Source organism: Megalobrama amblycephala, linkage group LG9, assembly GCF_018812025.1.
Source record: "Megalobrama amblycephala isolate DHTTF-2021 linkage group LG9, ASM1881202v1, whole genome shotgun sequence".
In the NCBI taxonomy this organism is placed as follows: Eukaryota; Metazoa; Chordata; class Actinopteri; order Cypriniformes; family Xenocyprididae; genus Megalobrama; species Megalobrama amblycephala.
The window spans coordinates 33273101-33285890 of NC_063052.1; the positions used below are offsets into that span (position 1 = coordinate 33273101).

At 35.0% G+C, this 12790-nt stretch overlaps 1 protein-coding gene across 7 annotated transcripts in view; it reads right to left on the minus strand.

Moving 5' to 3' along the window:
* The window catches only part of LOC125275747 (collagen alpha-3(IX) chain), a 57467-nt gene that overhangs the window by 27670 nt on the left and 17007 nt on the right, over positions 1 to 12790 (minus strand). For all 7 annotated transcript variants that reach the window (XM_048202986.1, XM_048202988.1, XM_048202990.1 and 4 more), the window contains 4 exons: positions 10607 to 10762; positions 5887 to 5969; positions 2737 to 2808; positions 1675 to 1804 (listed from right to left, as the gene is read on the minus strand). In XM_048202986.1, coding sequence (XP_048058943.1) covers positions 1675 to 1804; positions 2737 to 2808; positions 5887 to 5969; positions 10607 to 10632 — 311 coding nt within the window. In that variant the 5' untranslated portion in view covers positions 10633 to 10762. The remainder of the gene's footprint in view (positions 1 to 1674; positions 1805 to 2736; positions 2809 to 5886; positions 5970 to 10606; positions 10763 to 12790) is intronic.

The window sequence follows — 12790 nt, forward strand, 5'->3', positions numbered from 1 at the left end:
ATATTTTACAAAGCTGCATCCCCACAGAGGAAAAGGTTCAATATAGAACCTTAAATGGTTCTGTCAGGCACTTCATATGTAGGGGTTCCAATCATGGGATCATTTTATGGATTTAGTTTCAATTATTTAATTTTGTTTTAATAAATTTTAAACTTTTATTACATTTTATTAATTAAACAGCTCATAAACATACTTTATCTCTAGAAAAAAAATAAAAAAATAAATGAAGGCAGCAGCTATTTATATGGAAGAGGATTAGGGCCAAGCAATAATAAAAAAATAAAACCATCTCGAGATTAAAGTTGTTAAATTTCGAGAAAAAAGTCGAAATAAAATGTTGAGAATAAACTCATTAAATTATGAGAAAAAAGTCGTTAAATTACGAGAACAAATTCATTAAATTACGAGAATAAATTTGTTAAAATATGAGAAAAAAGTCGTTAAATTACCAGAACAAATTTGTTAAATTATGAGAACAAATTCGTTAAATTTATTGTAATTTATTAATTAATTTAACGACTTTTTTCCTCATAATTTAAAGTGTTTATTCTCAACATTTTATCTCGACTTTTTTCTCGAAATTTAATGACATTTTTCTCATAATTTAACGAGTTTATTCTCAACATTTTATCTCGACTTTTTTCTCGAAACTTAACGACATTTTTCTCATAATTTAACGAATTTGTTTTCGTAATTTAACAACTTTTTTCTCGTAATTTAATGACTTTATTCTCAACATTTTATCTCAACTTTTTTCTCGAAATTTAACAAGTTTATTCTCAACATTTTATTTAAACTTTTTTTTCGAAATTTAACAACTTTAATCTCGAGATGGTTTTATTTTTTTATTATTGCTTGGTCCTAATCCTCTTCCGTATATTTGCACTAAGTGAAAATAGCAATATATTTTGTTTACACTATATAAAAGTAGCAGTTCTTTGCAATAAGGCAAAACATTAAATAACCCATTATACATGAAAGTATGCGTTTCTCAGAAATCGCAATTAACATGAAAATATTACATTCTGTTCGCATTGAAATATATAATTTCCGTAATAAGTACTCTTTTAAAAGTATGCTAAAGTGTGCTTCTTTTTCACAAAGGTATATAACTGATGTTTATCATAAAATTCATAGTTTATTATAAAATTCATGCTCTTTAAAGCATAAAAATATTTATAATCATTTTTATTTTCCTCTAAGACTAGTCAGTTATCAGTGAGACTCTTAGAATGTCTTTGTTCCTCAAACTATAAAAAAGAATTACAAGCAGCTGAACCGTGGCTATTTGTGTGTCAGCGTGATTGTATGGGGCCGTCTGGGTATGCGGCGTTTTGCTGAAGCGAATCCACATGGGTTCAGACAAGTTAGTTTTTGCATTATTAGAAGCTGTTCAGAAGGTGATAACACCTGTCTCTGACCTGTAATAATGCAACACCTGAAACAAAGATCACGGATGCCAACATGGTTGTGTGTGTGTGTGTGTGTGTGTGTGTGTGTGTGTGTGTGTGTATACAGTATGTGAAATATTTAGCTTTGGTTCATGTAGTGCACTTATGCATATATTGATAAGAGTGTAGTTTTTTTGCAGTTGTACATAATTTATGTGTGTTGTTTTTGCACATAGTGCAATATAGTGCATATAGTGTATTGAGTGGTCAGGTTTAGAGTTACCTGGTTGGGATCTGGAAGTTGGCCTCTTTGTCGAGTCTGTACGCCACCTGGATGGGTGTGGAACCTTCTACCTTTCTGACGCCCCTCATGGGGATGACATCCAACTGAAACTGTGTGATTAGATCAAATCCTGCCGCACACAAATACAACTGAATTGGCTCCTTTAAAGTAAACATTTCAAGCTTTCTATAGACACATATCTCATGTCTGTGTGGCAAATATACATCTAGTTTTGGTTTATTTTTGTAACGCGCTCAAAAAAGTTGCTCACGGAGAACAAGACGGTAGAAAGCGCACCCTGCTTGTATTCTAAGTTCTTTCCACTGTTATCTGCTATCTTATTTCTATCATAATTTGGAGTGAATTCTGATCAAATAAAAAATTGTTAAGGCTTTATTTGCTGCATTAATTGAATAAATTAATAAATAAATAATTAAATTAATTTAAAAAGACAATTGTGTACCGATTGTATACAATGCATTTTATTCTTACAAAAATCAAATTTTAACCTGATTAGATCCAATTATTATAACATTCATGCAATAAATAATTGAATGCAGTTAAATGCATTAATATGCGTTTATGCATCAAAAACATCCAGTAGGTCTCTCTAAATCTGTTTGCTTCAGTAAATACATTGCAACTTGCTTACTCCCTGTTTCCAGCCTGTGCACAGAGCAGCACATGTTTGTGATTTGAGGTTGCACCCTCCGCATTATTTGTTAAAAGCGAAGGAGTCGCAACCAATTAAGATCTTGCTGAGCTAGAAGTGTTTCCACTGCAGAAATTGCCTGGCCAGAGACGAAAGTTTTATTTGCCTCATTTGAGATCTAAAGATGTCTTGAAACAAGGCGACTATCAGCTTCAGCATCTTTATTTAATAAAACAAACAGCTTTGTGCTGCTGCATGTCCTACTTAAGGGTATTTATAGGTAAACAATGCCTAAAAGAAGAACATTTTTTATCAATAATAATGCAATTTGTATACAACACGCAGTTCCCAAAAGTCGGCATTGAATGCACACAGTTCACAGCATGTTTTTCACAGGCGCTCTATTTTACCTGGAAGGTCATCTTGTCCATTCTTCATGGTTGGGCACACCGTGTCGCCGTCTAATCTGTTCAAATCCAGCTCTGAAAAATTCATAAGTGACATGAGTGTCGTTTCAGGCCTTTCTGCAGTAACATATCACCAGAGAATACGCTCAGATTGTAAAAATGTTACATTCGTGCATCTCTTGACAGCAGGTAAATCTTCCTGCTCGAAATCTTTCCAGTCAAGCTACAAGAGTAAATAGGAGTACAATAAACAAATTCATTTTCTAATTCACACCAGCATCATTTAAAGGCCATATGTGCACCGTTGAGCGTAAGATGTGATCAATTTGTCGTAATTACAGTGGGGAAGCACTTTCTGGAATTATGGACTTAAGTGTACATGTGTGGGCCTGCAGGACAGCTTTCAGAAGGTCAGATGACGGACAGATAAAGTCATCTGTGCTCATTGTATTAATCTAATGTAAGTGCGTGAAGGGAAAACAAATGTGACACTCCATCTATCACAAGGACAGTTTCCTACCATGAACATTAGACCCTCTGATGGAGAACATTAGCCCTGTTTCCTTTCTATAGTTCACTGTTTGACAGCCTGATGCACTTAAAATATGCTGAAAATGGACATGATCTGTCGTTTTTCATATACGTATGGACTTCATGTTAAAGATAGCCTATTTAAGATGCTAAAATATCTGTTCAGTGTAGCTCCACTGTTCTGTGATTTAAAAAATGATAAAAAATGCTATCAAAATGTAAAATAATTTAGATTTGTTTCAACATTTGATCACTTCCCTAAAGCCCTATCACAACCGTACCAATGATATGTTTTGGAAATTCATCATGGTTTCAGGACAATACTGTGATGATAATGCTATGGTATTCTTTTAAGTATCTTGTTAATAATGTACAGTACAGCCATGGCATATTTTAAAAGTACCACAGTATTACCATCAGGTACCACCAAAGGTGGTTTTTGTAAGGGTTGAAGTTTGGCTCTGAAAGTCAAAAGACACCAAAACCGCAGTGCTGAAAATCATGAAATAACAGCACGGGGCGGTGGAGGGCTTCATCTGCTGACGCAGCGCTTTAACACAGGAACAGTATGAACAGACACACTGACATCTGGAACTTCTTGAAAGACTGAAATAAACAGGCAGGAGCAAGAGGTACCACAGTAAAAAAAGGCATTTCCCTGTGTTTTTACAGTGCTGTTTATCCGGGAACAGAGCCGTGTGAGAGCGCTTTAAACCCTCATATCCTCTTGTGTCATTTTAAAACCACCCATTAGTGCAAATGAGGGACAAAGCCGAGAATGAAGCCGCACGCGTTTATACATGCAAGCAGACACACTTATGCAGGGTGATCCATTGTGAACCACACACTGATGTCAAACTGATCACAACTGTACATAGTTGTCAAAATTGAAAATAAAACCAAGACTATTAGGGTACGTTTAAAAATAATATTTCAGTCTTTCAACAGACTTTCTTTTTTTTTTTTTTTTTGACACAAAGGATTTTCTTTTTCTCGAAAAATCTTAGTCATCACATTGGACTAAAACCTACTGACTTTGCTCACAAAAGATATAACAACTTTCCAAAAATGTTCTCATAATTATTGTACTTTTTTGGGATTTTTTCTCCACCATGTTAAAAGTATGGTGTTTCCAGTCAACAATAACCTGCCTTTTCAAAATTGATTGAGAGTTAAAAAATTATCAAGACATTTTTGGGAAGTTGTTAGAACAAAATCAGTAGATTTCAGTCCAGTAAAATTAACCTTTAAAAGCATGAATGTTTCGCCAATCACTATTACATATTCGGGTCTTTAGTGACCCAGATCTATATCTAACACAAATGGATCTCTACCTGTTATGATAATATAAAACTCTCCTGATAATAACAAATACAGAAGAATAAAATAAAGCATATTTTGTTAGCTTTTGGGGCTTGGAAGGATTCAGTTTGAGCAGATGTTTTATATTATCATCACTGTCCTCATCAGAGCTCATTTCCTAGTACATTCAGCATCTGGCTCATATTCGCCGTCTCAAACATATTCTCAAAACTATCATTTTCAACATCTTCAAAATCAATATTTTGATCGCTGACAGCTTCTTCATCAGATCCACCATCAAGTGACAGTTACACTAATATTTGATTGCGTTCAGTACTTCCTCCGCAGTAAATTGCTGAGCCATTTCAAGTTTTGTTGATGATACTTCCTATTCTTTTGTTTTCGGCCTGTGGTAACTATGAGTGAAACGTTACTTATCGTTGTGTATCAGACATTGCCACCTTGTGGAATAAAGGTGAACTGCACTTATTCAGTCATTAAAGATTCAATTATTGTTGTGCAGATATATATATACACACAGCTCTGGAAAAAATCCACCACTCCAAAGACCACTCCAAGTTCAGAAATCAATGTTAAGTGGTCTTAATTTTTTCCAGAGCTATATATATATATATATATATATATATATATATATATATATATATATATAAATATATACCCTTACATAAAAAAACACATGAATTTCACATGTGATCAAATGTGTTTTTGCACATGTGAAGTTCATGTGTGTTTTTTTTTTTTTCCTGTAAGGGTATATATATACACTTTCATTGTTACACACCACAGGTCATTAGCAACCCTATACAATTTTTTACAAAAAATTAATGGGAAAATAGGCATTCTTTTATAATTTTATTATTTTTTTTCTTGTTATATTGTTTATAATGCATTGATTGAGGAATAATAGGAAGGTTGAGGTCTAACTTTAAAAAATGAATGAGGAGGAGGAGGGATATAGTGAATGACGTACCGGGTCACTAAAGACCCGAGGTATGTTTAATGGTTAACTAGCATTTTCAGGAAAAAGAAAATCCTCTTCATGTCAAATTGACCGGAACACATGAGGTTTAAAATGTCTGCTAAATGACCAAATCGAACCTTCATTAATCTTCCGTCATTTAAAATAGCAGTTTTCTTTATTCCTAATATCCTTCTAAGATTCATTATTACATTATTATTACAACAATGACTTAACAAACAGGAAAGACAAAAGCATTATGGGATGAGTGGCAGTGAAAGAGTATTTTATCACTAGTCAAAATGTCTGGGACACATTAAACATCAAAAGAAGATACTCACGAGCGAGAGCTGGAGCACAGAGCAACGTGAAGACAATCATCCGTGTTAAACATCCTGCCAACGTCCGTCGCCAGATCCGACTCCTGCCAGAGAAAGAGACAGACAACATTCTGATTTACAAAACACCACTAATACAATCAAATATTCAAGAGCGAGGAAGAAGTAATGCAAAAGTTGAACTTGTAAAACTATTATTTTGAATATTGGTAAGACATGTCCCCCTGGATGCCTATAGAAGTATAATTTTGTGTCTCTGATTCAAAATATGTTTTGATGTGCACTACTGTCGAAAAGTTTGGGGTCAGTCAAATTTTGTTATTTTATTTTTAAAAGAAATTATTACTTTTATTCAGCAAAGATGCATTAAATTGATGGTATTAATGGTATTTCACAATATTACTGTTTTTACTATATTTTTGATCTTAAAAAAAAATCAGCTTTGGTGAGCAGAAGAGACTTGCTCCTGACTGGAAGACAGCCATGATGAGACAGGGACAGAGACACTGAGCTTTTGATCAGACCCTGAGCCACCTGTCCACTGTGGCATCCCTGTGTGTGTGTGTGTGTGTGTGTGTGTGTGTGTGTGTGTGTGTGTGTGTGTGTGTGTGTGTTGTTTTAAATTGGCTAGAGATGCACAAGAAGGTGACAGGAAGATATTCTTCCACAGTAATGATGAATGAGTCATGAGTCTCACACAAGGAGCACCATCTATCCACAGCATTGCACACACCTAACACTGTCATCCATCCATCACAGAGCGAGCTTTAGGCTTTATGCTCTTGTCAGTGTCAGAAGCCAGAACAGAATACACACAGCAAGTTATTCAGTCCCCTGTTGTTCCACTGGATTAATGGTAAACATTTTAAAGCCGCTGTAAGTGATTTTTTTTGCAAACATTATGCATAAATTGTCCTGCATAAATTGTCCTGCTACCTGACAGATATCAGATATTTGAAACAGATGCCCTGAGAATTCACAGCAGTCACTGTGACAGCTCTAAAGCACAAAAAGAATCGGCCTACGCATGTGTCGCTTGATCACAAAACTTGGCAGGCTCTCTGCCCATCAGTCATTATGTGTTCAAGTTTCCTGACACTGATTCATTGAAAATATCTGCCTCAATAAATGATTCAGACATCAGAACTTCTCTGATTAAATCTAATGAATGCACTAAGGCAGATGTCAAGATTTGAATAACAACTTTTGAGTTACTAATTTATATTTCAGTTTCTCATACAAAGCAGATTTGGAATAATATAGATACCGGACAATATATTGAACAATAAGCTGAACAACGGGTATTGTTTTTGTCTCTTCTGCTCACCAAGGCTGCATTTATTTGATCAAAAGTACAGTAAAAACAGAAATATTGTGAAATATTTTTTACAATTTACTAAGTGTTTTCTATGTTAATATATTTTAAAACAATTTGTTCCTGTTTGAAATTTCTTCAGTGTTACATGATCCTTCAGAAATCATTCTATTATGCTGATTTGCTGCTCAAGAAACATTCTTATTATCACAGTTGAAAACGGTGCTGCTTTATATTTTTGTGGAAACCGTGATACTTTTTTTTCCAGGATTCTTTAATAAATAGTAACAGCATTTATCTGACATAGAAATCTTTGGTAAACAATTTTATGTCTTTACTGTCACTTTTGATCAATGGAATGCATCCTTGGTGAATAAAAGTATTCATTTTTAAAAAAAAATTCTCTGTATTAATAATGCTTTCATATGCATCTCAGTCAACCCTGTTAGAACTGTCAATCTAATCCTCTCTCTCTCAGCTTAATCTCACTCCCTTGACAAATGGTTTTGCTTTGCAAGCAATTGTTCTATTATACAAAAATAACAGCTTGTATTTTTCAGTTGCAGCTGTGTTGAGGCAGAAGCGTGTGTGAAGATGACAGAATAGTGAAACAGAAGGATCAGAGCACAATACTGATAATTATACAACTTCAAATCTGTGATTTCAAGAGCACAGAGAGTTTTCAGGTGGACATGTGAAAAAAAAAAAAAAATAGAAAATGAGCATATGAAAATACTAATCCACTATAATGTAAAAATAAAGAGTTTGCCCTGTATGTGTGTTCCTGGTAAACCCTACATTGTGGGGACAAAAAAATATATTATTTTTTTATGATTTATAAATGGAATTATGTTTTTTGAAAATGAAAATGTAAAAATGCAGAAAGTTTTCTGTAGGTTTAGGGGATAGAATATACTGTTTGTATAAAAAAATCATTATGTCAATAGAAAGTCTCCATAAAACTTTGAAACCCACTGTGTGTGTGTGTGTGTGTGTGTGTGTGTGCTCGTTTTTGTGATTTATGAAGACACAAATTTGACATTTCACGAGTCCACATATTTAAAATAGCTTTAAAAACATACTGTTTAATTAAATTTCTGTGATGGGTAGGTTTAGGGGTAGTGTAAGGGGAAAGAATGTACAGTTTGGACAGTATAAAAACCATTACGCATGTGGAATGTCCTCACTTTGATAGCAAAACAAACCTCTGTGTGTGTGTGTGTGTGTGTGGGTGGGTGTGTGTGTGTGTCACACATATGGCAGTGGTCCTCGAGCTGTCGTGACATTTGTGTGTGAGCCAAATTTCCTGGCAGCTTTCCTGAACATTCACAGTGTCTTAATTAAAGTATTCCCAACCTTTCCAACTGCTACTGGGGGAAAAATAAAAAAAATATAAAAATAAAACTAATTTATAGGATAGTTAGGGCTCTCGGATATGATTAAAAATAAAATTATTGAAATTAAAAACATTTTGAAAAAAGAAAAAGAAAAAAAAAGAAAAAACATTTTAGGGTCATTATGATTATTTAGCATTATGACATTATTTTCATCATCATTTGGCACATTTCCAGCAATTCTCAAAGTTGCAAATTAATCCCAAAATTAAAAAATAAAATAAAACAAACATCCTTACTAATTACGGTAATAAAGACTGGGTAAAAATGTGCTTAATTATCATGAAACAATATTACAAAGCCATAAAAAGTCATTAAGCAAATTAAAAATATAATTCCCTATTTCATTTACTAGATTTTGGGGTAATATGTGACTGTCTCTGTGAGAATTACCTAACTACACAAAGTTTTCTAAATACTTCACCTTTTCAAAAGGGTCAATCAATCAATCAATCAATCAGGAATATGTTAATTATTCAGTATTTAGTACCATTATACATTAAATACTACATACTATATATAAAGGCAGTATGGCATTGTCATCTGAGACCATGATACACAAGGTTTTTCGTGAGGTTTTGTAGGATTCTCTCTCTGTCTCATACAGTAGTGGGTGAAGCTCAGATTAGAAGGTGGGGTTATCTAAATCTTGGATTTCATCCTGTCGAACACTCATAATCCATGCAGGGAGGAATATATCCTCCCACTCACTGCGTCATCGGGACGGGTTTCATTCCCTTTCTGAACACAAACGATGAGAGAACGTTCCGGAAATCACAAGCTACTGAATAATCATGGTACAGGGGATTTGTGACCAGCAACAGAATAAAAATGCCAAAAAAATCCCAAAAACGGAAGGCTCTGTCTGCTTTATATAACAACTGACTCACTGACACTTCAGTCATAAAGCACAGATATGGTACCATGGTTATGAATGTTTTTTTTTTTTGTTTTTTTTTTTTGTTTTTTTCTGGAAATGTTCCATATTAGTACCAAGTAATATGTACAGTAAATATCCATAGAAAACTGTGGAAGCAAAAAAAAAAAAAAAAAAGTAAAAAATAATAATACAATGGCATTTGTCCAAAATGTATTAACAAAAAAACATGGTAGAACCATGGTACTTCTTTGGAAGATCATTTTAGTGGTATACCATATACTAAAGTTCTGTGCTGGGTTCCCAAAAGCTTTTGACCAAAGAATTTGCATTTATTATTAACTAAAAAAAAAAAAAAAAACATTTCACTGAAAAAAACATTTCTTATATTTTAGAACCTAGCATAACTATAAAAAACATATTAACTAAAAAATATCCAAGCTTTGTATTACTCTTCCAGGCCTGGAAATCACAATTGAAAATTCCCTAATATTTACAGGTTTTCCATAACCACTGACCATGATGGTCAATATACTCCTATGAAGTAATTTCAATTGAGTAGCTCACATGTGGCCTAATGTGTCCGACATTCTCATCTTGCAAACAGACACACTGTAATATGGGGAATATCATCAAATTTGTGCTGGAACGTGTCAGTCTCTTTCAAGACAACTGCTGTTTTCCTGATCAAACCAACTGCTGTCTTTCATCCAGATGTTGAGGGAAGTTCCTCCTCAACTTTCATCTAAACTATAATTACAAAGGCACTTAGAAGAAAAGAAAAATCATACAGATTCATACAGGCATTTTATCATGTACCAACAGAAAAGAACCTGCTTTAAAAACACCTTCTGAACAACACAGATGCAGTTAAGGCTCAATTTAGGTCCTAAATAAGTGTTTAATACACTTAGTGCACTAAAAAGGGGGGAAGTTAGCTTATCGAAGGGAAATTAGACACACATTGCTCAGGGAATAGGAATAAGTTTCACAGTTTGTGAGAATTCAAAACACTAGGCACTCAACAAAGGGTCAAAACAACTCATCAGAGGGAAATATTCCCAAAAATAGTCTCAAGAAGAAGTTTAAGATCTTTTCCATGTCTTCAGTAAGGGTCACCAGTGTTTGAGATCTTACCTGCTCATGCTGAGGTGAGGAGCCATGTTTCTGTCCCTCAACAGGGATGTGAGAGTCTGAATGGATGTAGAAGTTTTGTCCTTTGGCCCAGAGATGCGTTGTCCCCCTCCAGTCCGTATTCAGCTGTGCCCACGGGCCTCTCTGACTGAAGACGACCTGTGCAAGAGATGCCAAAGTTTTGGGACACATTAAGGGTTTTTTGCAAGGGCGACCTGGCTTGGTTTCTGGCGTCCGATTGGCTGGGTGAGCTTTGAGGGGTGGTGGCAAGGTTTTTTGTTTTTTTATGACTGATGTTTAAGGGAGATGTTGAGCCTCGGGCGTTACGAGCACCTTTTTTCATTTCTGCACAGGAGCTAATAACACATGTTGAGCAACGGTAATTCTTCTAATGGGAAGCCCTACTGCGGGGAGAGCCTGTCATAAACACAGTTAGATTGTGTGTTCCTGACGCTGGTTAAAAAAATACATTCAACATCCCACCTGGTTGACAACCATTATTCGCGAATCATACGTCAAACAGCATGAATAAATCTGGGCTGACTGCACAAAGGTTGCATATGCAGTTAGAGATATTGCTACTAAATCTAAGAAGGTTTCTCCAGGTAGACTGGCACTGAAACTACTGCAATTTACTGTTCCTTCACTTTGTTTTGCCACATTCTCTGCATTAATTGTTGAAGAATATCTGCAGAAGGGATTTAACGTTTGAAATTTCAAGTTTGCAAATTCATATCATGTAAAGAGGTGACCGATAGACCAAGTGACCTACATCGCTTTGTTTTGTAGTAGTGTATATATGAATATTAATTTGAACCATATTAGATGTTTTATGCACAACGAAATTAGATGAAAATATGACCGAAATTCTAGAATCTAGATAGCTCAGTAAATGTTTATATGTTTGTCAATGAATGGGACGCTAAATATCATTTTGGCTTTAGTAAGATTATCCCAATAAATAGGCAAGAATAAAACCTGGTGTCCTACATGATTCCTGTTCTTTCCAACAACAAATTACCTGAATGCAAGTAGCTTGTAATCAAGACTTCAGACGTTGAAGGCAGCATTAGATAAAGGCGTTTGAGTGAATAATAATCAGTATCTAGCCTGATGAAAAAACATTTATTCAGTGTTATCCACATTATATTTCATCTGAAACAAAATTGTGAACTTTTATAAAGATATGTTTAGTCATTAACTTTTACAAACCCGATTCCAAAAAAGTTGGGACACTGTACAAATTGTTAACAAAAACAGAATGTAATGATGTGGAAGTTTCAAATTTCAATATTTTATTCAGAATACAACATATCAAATGTTTAAACTGAGAAAATGTATCATTTTAAGGGAAAAATAAATTGATTTTAAATTTCATGGCATCAACACATCTCAAAGAAGTTGGGACAAGGCCATGTTTACCACTGTGTGGCATCCCCTCTTCTTTTTATAACAGTCTGCAAACGTCTGGGGACTGAGGAGACAAGTTGCTCAAGTTTAGGAATAGCAATGTTGTCCCATTCTTGTCTAATACAGGCTTCTAGCTGCTCAACTGTCTTAGGTCTTCTTTGTCGCATCTTCCTCTTTATGATTCGCCAAATGTTTTCTATGGGTGAAAGATCTGGACTGCAGGCTGGCCATTTCAGTACCCGGATCCTTTTTCTATGCATCCATGATGTTGTAATTGATGCAGTATGTGGTCTGGCATTGTCATGTTGGAAAATGCAAGGTCTTACCTGAAAGAGATGACGTCTGGATGGGAGCATATGTTGTTCTAGAACTTGGATATACCTTTCAGCATTGATGGTGCCTTTCCAGATGTGTAAGCTGCCCATGCCACACGCACTCATGCAACCCCACACCATCAGAGATGCAGGCTTCTGAACTGAGTGCTGATAACAACTTGGGTTGTCCTTGTCCTCTTTAGTCCGGATGACATGGCGTCCCAGTTTTCCAAAAAGAACTTCAAAATTTGATTCGACTGACCACAGAACAGTTTTCCACTTTGCCACAGTCCATTTTAAATGAGCCTTGGCCCAGAGAAAACGCCTGCGCTTCTGGATCATGTTTAGATATGGCATCTTTTTTGACCTATAGAGTTTTAGCCGGCAACGGCGAATGGTACGGTGGATTGTGTTCAGTGACAATGTTTTCTGAGCCCATGTTGTGATTTCCATTACACTAGCA